Source organism: Protopterus annectens, chromosome 1.part2 (assembly GCF_019279795.1).
Source record: "Protopterus annectens isolate FY-2018-M chromosome 1.part2, PAN1.0, whole genome shotgun sequence".
NCBI classification, from domain to species: Eukaryota; Metazoa; Chordata; order Ceratodontiformes; family Protopteridae; genus Protopterus; species Protopterus annectens.
The window spans coordinates 559,028,604-559,041,342 of NC_056727.1; the positions used below are offsets into that span (position 1 = coordinate 559,028,604).

The 12,739-nt window shown below is 40.2% G+C and overlaps 1 protein-coding gene across 1 annotated transcript in view; it reads left to right on the forward strand.

The window, feature by feature from the left end:
• Positions 1-12,739, forward strand: part of ACSS1 (acyl-CoA synthetase short chain family member 1) — a 1,456,620-nt gene that overhangs the window by 304,772 nt on the left and 1,139,109 nt on the right. Inside the window, exon 2 of the mRNA XM_044057731.1 lies at positions 1,118-1,214. Within this exon, the coding sequence (XP_043913666.1) occupies positions 1,118-1,214 (97 nt within the window). The remainder of the gene's footprint in view (positions 1-1,117; positions 1,215-12,739) is intronic.

A 12,739-nucleotide genomic window follows, 5' to 3' on the forward strand; every position in this document is an offset into this window, starting at 1 on the left:
TTGCAGATGACATTGTGATCTGTAGTGAGAGTAGGGAATAGGTGAAGGAGACCCTGGAGAGGTGGAGATATGCTCTAGAGAGAAGAGGAATGAAGGTCAGCAGGACTAAGACAGAATATATGTGTGTGAATGAGAGGGAGGATAGAGGAATGGTGAGGATGCAGGGCGTAGAGGTGGCGAAGGTGGATGATTTTAAGTACTTGGCATCAACAGTTCAGAGTAATGGTGAGTGTGGAAGAGAGGAGAAGAAGAGAGCACAGGCAGGATGGAGTGGGTGGAGAAGAGTGTCAGGAGAGATTTGTGACAGACGAGTACCAGTAAGAGTGAAAGGGAAGGTCTACAAGAGGGTAGTGAGACCAGCTATGTTATATGGGTTGGAGACAGTGGCATTGACAAAAAGGCAGGAGTCAGAGCTTGACATGGCAGAGTTGAAGATGTTAAAGATTTGCACTGGGTGTGACGAGGATGGACAGGATTAGTAATAAGTATATTAGAGGGTCAGTCCAGGTTGGAAGGTTTGGAGACAAAGTCAGAGAGGCAAGATTACATTGGCTTGGACGTGCTGAGGAGGGATGCAGAGTATATTGGGAAAAAGATGCTAAGGATGAAGCTGCCAGGTAACAGGAAAAGTGGGAGGCCTATGATAAGGTTTATGGATGTGGTGAGAGAGGACATGCAGGTGGTTGGTGTGACAGAGCAAGATGCAGAGGACAGGAAGAAATGGAAACAGTTGATCTGCTGTGGTGACCCCTAACGGGAGCAGCCGAAAGAAGAAAACGAAGAACCACTGGTGAGTTATACTTTCCTAATGTAATCTGAAAAAATATCAGAAAAGGAAAAAGAACACTGCTTTTTCCATCTTATGTTTTGCAGTTTTTCTTCAGGCATCCTTGATTGTGAATATACTGTGTCAGGGAAACTGGATTTTGCCTGTAGTATGAATCAGTTTTGGTACATTACGTTTTAGAAAATATGTATCCTTGTAACCTTGTAACCTGGGGTAACTTTGAAGGAACTTGTACTTTTTATGACATGGTAGTTAACTGCTTGACAGGTTTTAATTTAGAGAAAGATTAAGAAAGAGATCACCTCACGTGCTTCCTGTGTCTTTCAACAGTTAACTGCGTGGACAGGCATGCTCTTCTATCACCTGAACGAGTTGCTTTGATCTGGGAACGAGATGAACCTGGTACAGAGGTTAAAGTCACGTACAGGTAAGAGCATCTCCAAATCTGCATAACACAGTGGAACTTTCTAGCTTTACTTCCTGAAATGGTTAGTACTTGTGCCGGTGCTGCCTTTACAAGAATAGATTTCAGTACTGCTTCCAGTATGCAGACAAACTTATTGTATTTAAGTCCTGACAGTAGTAAATTAGGCTATGAATGTATCACTGCTACTTGTTAATCAGTCACACACTTTGCTGATTTTAAAAGGGTAACTGAAAAACATTGCAGAGACACATTTACCGAGGAAAGATAAATGCAGCTAGTAAGAGTTAATGTGAAAGTTTGGCTAGTTCTGTGAGATTAGAATTCCCACTCACTGAAGTTCTCAGAAGGACTGAGCAGATGCTAAATCTGAGTTACGCATCCTGTGAAAGAACATTTCCACTTTTACCGATATATTATCTCGGTATGCTGCATGGGAGACATAGCTTAACAAATGATTTATGAGTGTCACTGACACTGAAACGTGGGAAAACACTAGCAGGCTTTTGGTGTATAATTTCCATATTGATGTCACTGCATGCTGGGTGTTGAGCAGGATTGTGGTTAACCCATAACAAAAAAGCCTTCTACTGTTGTCATGATGGCACCACACCAGGTCATCCTGATCTCCTCTGTGCCCAGTTCCCCAAGCTTTTACTAAGCAGCTTTCCTTTGAGGGACCCTAATCAGGGAAATATAGTCAGGTATTGAGGGTAACAGTTGCAGAAAATTGTGGATGGGCCGGGGGATGTAGCAAATGCAGACAACAGTGATGAAAACCAAGATAGATTGATAGGTAGATAGAAAGATAAGTAAAATGCCACTAGCTTTTGCTAATTGTAGTATATCTTAGTAAAATATTTCATAAAGAAGGTGTTGAGAAGAACACAAGTGCTACTGATTTCAGCATGTGGTATCTTTCCATACTGCTTTATTTAGATTTCATTAGCAGCTGTAGTACTACTGATAAAGTTATACAGTATTCTGTAAAATAAGAAAACTATATTCTGTGTTTTATTTCCTATCATTTTCCCATTTTTATATAACTATATCCCCTGAATGACATCATGAGAGGTACTGGCCAATACTTTGCATATAGTAGCAAAGCATTCTGAGTGCAAAAGCAAAGTCAGGTTATTTCTCCAGAAGAGAAGTCATTTATTTATGATGAAGCTTCATTTTTTAATTTTTCAAGTAATCAGTCCTGAGTTAAAGACATCGTACTTGTCATTTCTATGGGCAGTATATCTTTTCAGTGAGTACAGTTCATTACTGCTAACACAAAAATGTACAGCCCTCATACTGTTACAAGTGTTGAGGTGTCTGGGTGCATTATAGATATATATTTTTTATTTCCATAATGTACAGTTTTGATGTTATGGGAGGCTGGCTTCAGTCATAAAACCTGTCCGTCTTTGGGGAACCAGAAAGTGGATAGGAATCTAAAAGCATCTTGGGAAAGGAAGTAAAAGAGCCAGGGAGTGGCATTGTTGTAAAATGCGGTATTAATGCATACTGCCTCCATTATGTGCTTCTTGCCAGAGTGCTTACACAGCATGCAGTGCATGTCAGGGAGTAACCAAACATCATTCCACGGTGGCTGCATGAATGATGGCTGCACAGAATTTGTCTTTCGCACAGTAAGAAATAAGTGGAAGAGTTGCAGTAGCCAGCTAGATGGTCAGGACGCAGTGGAAGACGTAAATAAATGAATAAAGAATAAGGGAATGTGTGTATAACAGATATTGAAATAGGACTTTTGCCCACTCTATCTGAACACCAGGTCTGTAAATGTTTCTGGAGTGGGTTGAGCTTATTTAATAAATAAATAGAGTTGATACTATCTTAGTAAGTGGGCATTTTTTATATGTTTTGTTTCCTACCATTGAGTGACCGCAGAATACAGACACTGGACCTCCTCCTAAGCTCCCACACCTGTCTGTTTGGACTTCATGTAAGCTAGTGGCATGGGGTCCCTCAAAGTGAATAGGAATCTAAAAGCATCTTGGGAAAGGAGGTAAAAGAGCCAGGGACTGACATTCTTCTAGGATGCAGTATGAATGATATCAAGGAATTCTTTCTGTACAACCCTGTGGCTGGAATAAGATGCACTGATATGCAGTGCATTTAATGCTGAGATGAAGGTGCTTCTAATGCTATATGCATAAACCCCATTATGTATGATTTGTTATATACTCTGTCCTACCCTGATTTGTATCATTTCCCACTGGGCTAGCCCAAGATCACCAATAAAGGACGCTGTTACACTGATAGAGTCACACACCCTTACCTTAGAAAAAGTGGAAATAGCATGGATGCCTCAGCTCCTCAGGCTGCTAACCATACCTGGATTACATCATCAGAGGTAAAACTTCAGTGGCATGGCTACGTAGGTGTGTTTTCCTGCGTGGATGAAATGCTGCATTGGGACAGTTTGTCTAGTTCACAGACTTTATTGAGAAGGAAATGGTAGAACTGCTACGAGCTGAGTATTTATGGAATATCAGCCTGGTGTTTAAGTGCCAAGGGATAGGATTGCCTTGTTCAACATGAGCTTCTTAGACATATTCCTTTTCAGTGCCATTGCCTGCTATATTGTTAGGGGGGGTTCCCCCCTGTTTTTGCACAGCACTTATTATTGCTCCTTGTCAATTCTAAGTATTGGCTATAGCAAAAATAAATAAGTTATTGTGCTCTAATGATATGATCCCTTTCCCTGGAATACTGTCTTGGTGTTCTGTAATTATGCACCAGAAAAGAGTAACGGGTGAGTTGAGAGGCACTGCAAAACTACAGGTTTGCTGTTTTGACACTTTTGAGATATACCAAGAGTCTTGAATTTAATGTCAAGTAAGTTACTAACTGACATAAACTATATTGATGACATCAGTGATAGAATACAATAATTTTTGTTATGTAGGGAAATGCCTTCTTTTATACTCCTCCCTCAGGTCAAGGATGAGTCTTGTCATTTCCAAAAGAAAGTAAAACATTCATTTATTATCAATAAGCATGTATGTGAAATGGTCGAAAGACCCTTTCCAACCCTGGCACAGGCCTGAGACACATTAATTACTGTCATCAGTCATTCATTTGGTAGGTAAAGAAAACAGCTGGAAAACTATGTACCAGCCAGCTACACACATGCAGAGCAGCTGGCTCATGAGCTGTAGAGAAATGGAGCCCTGAATACAACCGAGCACTGACGGAGTCAGTTAGGGAGGGGAGTCAAGAGGCATAGCCTGCTTACCTTACTGGGGAGGAGGTGCTGAAGGTCATGTCAAGGAACATGTCTTCTACTAATGAATTTATACTGGAGACTGAAAGCCTCCTGGGAACCATCCATTTGAAGAGGGAGATTGGGGTTGCCTGAGGGACTGTGTCATTCAGTGAAGGGGAGTGACAGGCTCATACTTCACCCACTGTATGCTTCTTCCTAGTGTAATTACACAACATTACAGAATATGCCATGCATGTCAGAAAGTAACAAATAATAAAAACCTGATGGTTGCATGGACGGTGGCTGCAAAGAAATTATCTTTCCCATAGTAGGGAATAAGTGGGCAGAGTTGCAGCAACCAGCCAGATGATCGGAGACAGATGAAGTTAAATAATAAGTAAATAAATGAATAAATTAATGAACCAATAAATAAATAACTAAATAAAGCAAAGCCACACCAGCAGCAAATATAACTACTGAAGTTAGAGATAAATACAAATTTTAAATGAGTGACAGTAACACTCACTCACATCTGTTTGATTTCCCTGTTTTATAATAACACAGACATGAACAAATGTAACAACCATATTTAAAAATAAAAATGGGAGACAGAAAAAGGCAGAGTAACAGGTACAAACAAATGCAATGTGAGGGTCATGTTGCTCAGTGCTAGAAGTCTAAATCTCAAAATGCACACGCTCGAGGCACTCCTTAAAATGGAGAACATTGACATTTGTGCTGTAACAGAGACCTGGTTCAAGGCAGCAGAAAGCACCCCTGCACTACCAGGCTATAACTCATTCTACACCTTTCGGCCCCAGAACTTAGACCAAAGCTCTAAAGGTGGTGTAGTTTCCATATTCATAAAGGATCCGCACATCTCCAGACTGGTAGCCCAACATAACGCATCAGAGATACTTCAGGTACAGTTAACATTGGGTAAGACAGCGCTTCAGGTCGTAGCCTGCTCTAGGTCCCCAACCATGTCCCAAGACTCACACTCCACGTTCCTAAGCACCCTGGAGAATATTAGGGCCCAACCTAACACTCTCTTATTAGGCGACTTCAACTACTCCTCCATTAACTGGGTAAACTACTCATGTACCAATACACTTGCCCAATGTTTCCTGGAGTTCATTAATTCCAATGCCCTGGACCAGCTCATTCTTACCCCCACTAGAGGTAGCAACATCCTTGACCTGGTCCTTACTAACATGGGTGACTGCTGCTCTACACCAATAGTCAGGTCCTCCCTGGTTAGATCCGACCACAAACTAATCACCTTGGAAATCCACATCCCTCCCACCCCATCCCCCCAGCAAAGGTAACCACCATGAAAAACTTCTCCAAAAACTTCTCCAAAGCTAACTTTGGGAATCCTAAAAACAGAGGTGGCCAACTTCACGGCACCCATGCAAATGGAGAATAGTTGCGTGACTGCAGAATCCTACACCAATGCATGTACGAACACATACACAAATGCATGGATCTTGCCATACCCAATAGAACCAAGACACTCTCCTCCAAAAAAGTAAGCAAATCTGGTGGTCCCCTGCCATAAACAAACTCTACAACAGAAGGAGGAAACTGATGCGGAATAAGGTGAAGTCCTAAGACTGGAAAAACTCCCTTATCTGCCACAAAAAAGTTGAAATCCCTCATTAAATCCTCTAAAGCTAGGTATGAAAACAGAATTGCAGCAGATAGTAAAGACAACCAGAAGGCCTTCTATAGTTATGTAAAGAATCTCCACGGCAAAATCCAGATTTGCTCTGAGCTGCTGCACAATGGTACCTCCTATACTGAGCCAACAGATATTGCCATTATACTGGCCAACAGATTCAGTGCCAACTTTACCCCCCCCAAAAGGACCAATCACAATACCAGTAGATTGCCAGCCAACCAGTATTACTGCTACACAGGTTAAAATAGCACTGTCCAAGGCCAAGAATACAGCTTCTATGGGACCTGACAATATCCCTGGTTGTGTTCTACATGAACTACAGAGTGAACTGGCACCTCACCTGTGTGCCCTGTTCAGTCACAGCCTTACCTCAGGCTTTGTCCCTGCCAAATGGCGCACTGCTACAGTCATCCCTCTCCACAAAGGAGGAGCGACTACAGACCCTGGGAACTATTGCCCCATTAGCCTGACGAGTCTGATATGCAAAGCTATGGAACGCATCATTGTGGACCTAATAAACAAAGATATAGGGAATCTCCAAACTCTGGATCCTACACAGTTTGCTTTTGTGAAGGGTAAATCATGCCTGCTCAACTTGGTCGACTTCTTTGAGTCAGTCAGCAGAGCTGTGGATGAAGGCAAGGTGGTTCATACAGCCTACCTTGATCTGGCCAAGGATTTTGATATCATTCCCCACTCAGGAATCATAGAAAAACTCACTAAGCTTGGCATAAACCGCTATATCACTAGGTGGGTTGCAAACTGGCTCACAGATAGAACCCACAGTATGAAATTAGCTGACTCCAAGTCAGACTGCCGATTAGTCATGAGTGGAGTCCCACAGGGTTCAGTCCTGGGTCCTCTCCTGTTTGGTATCTACTTCTCTGAAGTCCAGGCCAACACGAAGGGACTCTGGCTGACAAAGTTCACAGACGTTTGCAAGTTGGGAACTATTATTAACTCCCCAAGTGATGTTGACATCCTACAGAATGGACTCACTGTGACCAACGACTGGTGTCAGAACCATGGCCTTAAGCTCAATGCCAAAAAATGTGTTGTCATCCCCTTTGGGAAAAACCCAGTTCCCATGAATTACCACATTGATGGTAGTCCACTGAAAACAGAAGGTGTTATAAGAGATCTGGGAACACAGGCTGACAGCAACCTCACTTTTGGTCACCACATTGCCACTGTGGTCAGAAAGTCCTTCTATGTGGCACATCTCTTACTAAGGGTTTTGCATTCAGGAAGAAAGAGGTCATTGTCTCCCTCTACTCCTCCCTCATTAGCCCAGTCATTGAGTACAATGCCCCATTTGGCATGTACCTCACTAGACACATGCAACAGCTGGAGAGGCTGCAAAAGTACCTCACAAAGAGGGTCCTAGGCCTTAAACACATGTCCTACATGGACAGACAAAAAACTCCAGCTATTCTCTGTCTCAAATCGTCTACTAAGAGGCAATCTCTGCTTGACTTAAAAAGCCATGTCTGATCCAGCTCTCTTAGAAATGCTACATGTAAAGAAATCCCAATCCCTCCACACCACACTCTCCAGAGACATCAACCTCAGTACCACATTCAACAGAACATGCTGGAGGGACAGGTTCCTAACCCAAAGAATGCCCATGCTCTGGAATAGACTTCAAATACATGTCAAGTAGAGCACCTCACTGGCCCTCTTCAAGAGAAATCTTGATGAGTGGATGGGAAAGGAGTGCTGTCATTGCACTGAAACCATGTTGCAGTAATTATACAAATATTAATGTGTTCGAGTTGCATGAAGGCCTCAAGTTCTGGCATCTTTATATTTAGACTCCTAGCATTGAGTAGGGTTGCGCTGTTGTTGTCCAAATTTAAGTTTGAGTTTTTTTAAGTAGGAATGTCCAGTAGAGGAACTCTGCCTAAAAAAAAAGATATCATGGGGGCATCAAAAGCTTTAGCCTGTATACAGAAGTCCTGGTATAACAGTTGTAAGCCATCCCCAGTAAACGGAAGTCTCATCTACCATATCATCCCAGGCTGACAATTACTGGATCCCCATACAGTGACACCAACTGACAGAAGTAGTGTATAGTAGATAAGCATAAAACAGTTGCTACACTGGTCTTAGATCAGCTAATACAATCAGATGACCACAGATGGGGTGAGGGCAGAATGATGCACCATTTTGCTAGAGGGTGACGCTCTGGACCTTTCTGGGAGGGAAATAAACTGCTATATCAGACCCTGAAGATTTATGGATGAAGTTTTTAGGGAGATACTTTGAAGTTTAAGTTAAACAGCTAATCTAGTAGTACTTACTGAAAAGATAAAATTTAGTTTATCAAGAATGATAAGTATTGCTGATTCACCCATGGGCTACTACCTTGCTACTACTAGTGTTTGTCTTGCCACAGCTTCACACAGCTAGGAATGAAAGTTCTGTTGCTTCTTCTCTCATCAGAAGCAAAACAGCAGCTCTTATCCCAAGATGAGAAGCGGGCCACATTCTCTTTGGTAATCTGCAGCCTCATCCCAGAATTTGCAGGGGTCTGTAGGCTTATTGTAGTCTTCTCCTAGTAGATGCCTTGGATAGCAAGCAGACCAATCAAGAAAATCCCACACATAGTCGCTGCCCACTCAGACACAGTCAGGAATAAATTACCTTCTGCACCTTCTCTCACCAGGAGCAAAACCATAGCACCAACCCTAAGCTGGGTCCTAAGAAACAGTTATCAGGCTTTCCACTAATCAGTATTCTCTAGAAAATCTAGGTAATAATGTCCTTCTTCTCCATCTCTCACCAGGAGCAAACCAGAAGCACTAATCCCAAGATGATTATGGAAAAACAGAACATATGCTGTCCAGAGATTGGTAATCTTGTCCCAGATGTTGCTGATTTTAAAAGTAAGATGGAAAATGGGTTAATGTTCTATACCTTGCAGTATACACTAAGCCCATCATACTGTATAGACAACATACCACTACAACACAAAAACGTAGACAGGAGCCATGGAACACGGGCTAATAATTCCTTGTCTTTTGATAATCATGTGACAAAGGAAATCCTTTTCTTAGCACAGCTAATTTCCAAAGGAATATCTGCAAGATCTATAGAGGTAATTGGTAAGAGATATTAAACTCTAAATTCCAACCAAGGTATATTTTTGCGTCTTTCGGCTTTTCCCGGTTAGGGGGTCGCCACAGCGGAACTCCGGTCCGCTAATGATTGGCAATAGATTTTTTTACATACTGGCTTGCCGGTCCTAACGCACAACCTTCAACGAAGGAACGCCCATTCACGCATGTCGCTACACAGAAGACGCTCTAACTGAGAATCGAATACAAATGGAAAATAAATGCTGAATGTCCTGGAAATAGCATTCATAATGTATCAAAGCAGAAATTTTGTTAATACCAAGCATGGGACTGCCATTCTATTATAGCATGTTTTGTTTTTATGTCTGCACACATGAATACCATTATGGTGGAGTACTATGTGGTTGTTACATTAACCAACATCTGCACCATTACATAATGTAACAAGTCATGTACTTGGAAACCAAAGTGATCAGTATGAGTAATCAGAACTTTACTGAATGTGGGGAATTTGCCAGACTATAAACATTTGCTAAAATGTATCTTAAAGTGATTAATCCAAGTCCTCAGAGGAGGGGCTAATATAAGCTGAAATATAAAATGAAATGTGGGTAAGAAAAATCATTTTAACAGCATTAATAGAATCCAAATAAAAAATATTTGGCATCAGTTTTTGTTTCTTTTATTCCATGAAGTAATAATGAATATGCATTAGATGTGATGTTTACAGTGCCAGAAATTTTAATACATATATATATTCCCAAAAATTTTAAATTAAGTATTGGGCTGCTTTGCTCTGTATGATGCTGAAGAGGTTTGTAAAAATGTATGTGTTCTCATTTAAAGTAATTCTTCATAACTGGACTTATTTATTGTATTAACTACAAAATTAAATGAATTGTTTGTATTTCCTGATGACAATTAAACATACCCAAAATAATGTTGGAGCCGTTATATGAACTTGAGTACTGTCTTTTTAAGTCTTATATAATCACTGCTAGTTCCCATAAGTGCAACTGGTCTATGTTTGGCCATCGAAAGGGCTAACCATTGAACGACTGAACAGCGAACAATAAGCAGTGAAAGTTTTTTAACTGAACTTTCATTTCATGAACAGGGTAAATAACCAGTTGTCCAACACTTCCCCAACTTATACACAGAAGTGTTTTAAATCCCTTTTCTTCACTGTTGTCTGGTCTCGGAGTTGGTATATATAGTAAGGGGGGTGTAGGAGGCGAAGCCCTCCAACCTGGGTGGGTTTGAAACACTTCTGTTTATAAGACGAGGAAGTGTTGGACAACTAGTTACCTACCTTGTCGATGAAATGAAAGTGTGGTGACTGAAGTTCCACTGCTTATTGTTCGTTGTTCAGCCGTTTTATGGCTAGCCCATTCCATGGCCGAACATAGACCCAAGTGCAAGTGCTCTCAATAAGACAGCATTCTGTTGCAGAGGAGACTCTCCTGCACCTGTACTATGTTTGTCTGCCCTCACACTGTTGAGCTGTATACATTTTGTCTCCAAGATGAAACAATTTCAAAAAAGGTATATGCAGTGGTTGTATCCCTTTGAGTATCTTTGCATGGGAATACACAGATGGACAGTCAGCTAAGAAAAGACAAGATGCAAGCAGCTAGAAAATGAGTTTGTGAATTGCAACCGATAATATCATCTGCATATTGTTTTAATGAAATTGTACAGTCTATTACAATTCTACGTGGTGCTGTTTTAGTTTAATAGCCAAAATAGTTGATTTAAGGCAGTAGGAAGAATCTAGAAGAATGTGGATATCCTTGCCTCCATCAAGTAGTGATATGCATCAGAGAGGTAAGAGTGCCACTGATTTTAAATTGAACCTAGGGTTTCTGATATATATATATATATATATATATATATATATATATATACATTATAAATAGGTGCTAGTGCGGGCCATTTTAAGCCAAGCCAGTTTTCCTGTTTGTGCTTGAATTAACCTAATTCATTTTGTTAGAGATTGGCCTTAACTGTCCCATGACTGATAATTATATATTACCTCTAATGAGAGTAGCTAAAACCATACCATACATAATCTGAGGGGATCCATGCATGGTATAAAGCATTTAGGAGCTGCCTCTGTCTATTAGCAGTACAGGGGTGGTCCTGGGGTCAGTTTTTTGTTTCGCATCTAAAGATCTAATTTGTGCTTGAATATAGACAGGGATGAACTTTGTTCTATGTGAATGAGGAGTCTGTTCCACAGCAGCTGTATCCTCTGCGAGATATACCTGTCCCTCCAAACTGTTCTGTTGATGTTGAGATGAGGTTTAGATCCCTAGACAGAGTATTTCTGATGCCATGTGACTTGCTGGTGTACACTAAAGGATGTATTGTATGCCAGACACAGGTCACCGCTTCGTCTGTAGGATATCGAGTATACTGAATCATAGTTATGTATTGATTGGGATAATCATAAATATTCATTGATTAGAATGAACAGTTTAGTGGTATCAAATTTTACAATAATAGGAATAAAACAAGATTGGGACTTTTTGGTCCAAATCTATGATTAATATCTATAACAATTTGTTTGCTTCTTCCATTGCTTGATAAGGACAAAAACACTGTTTTTATGTAGAATATGATCTATAGTTTCAACTAATTGATTTTTAATTGCTTTAGCTAGGATTCTGTATGCAGTTTTTAATATTGATATTAGTTGATAATAAGAAATGTCAGTTAAATTAAAGTACTGTGTGCATGAATTAAGGAATGTAGTATTCTCCTAGTAATTTAATAATTTGAAGCATAACATAAAATATTTATAGTAATAGTGTAATGAATAATGTTGAGCCGAAAAACATATAAATAAAATTCTGCTGTGACACCATCAGGGCTGTGAAATTTATTATTTTTTAAGGACTTGATAGTCTTTTTCACTTCTAGTAAGGTGAGCTGGGAGGACAATTTAGGTAATATGTTCTGAGTGTGGACTTGACTCAGGTATCTAATAGTCCTGATTGTGTAATCCATACTGATGTATACATGTTATAATAATACTGGAGAAAAGCCACTGAAATAAAAGTAATAGTTATACTGCTTCTTCAACAGTAATGAATGAAACAATGTCCTGAAATTGTTGTTTATGGAACTGGGCAACAAAAGGTGACGTATTTTATACATATGAATAATTTTGGAGTCATTCCTCAAGTTTATAGTTTTCATTTTTTCTAATTCACAGCACACTTGTTATCCTTGACTGTCAGCAATTTAATAGTATGGTGTAACTCTTAATGTAACTGCCTAAGCTGACTAGGTAAGGATAGTGATTGGGAGTTTGTAATTGCATGCATTTATGCATTTAAACAGACCTTAGGGAATGAGCCAGGTAATGAACAGGTAATGAAAATTGCACCAAGCTAACACACTGCAGACGTTTATTCAGAAACAAACAACAAACAGCAAAAAAACAAAAAATGGTGAGCGCTTTCACAACATACGTTGCTTCATCACACAACAGTAAAAAGCAGCACAACATTTAAATAACCATATGTAAATCACCAAA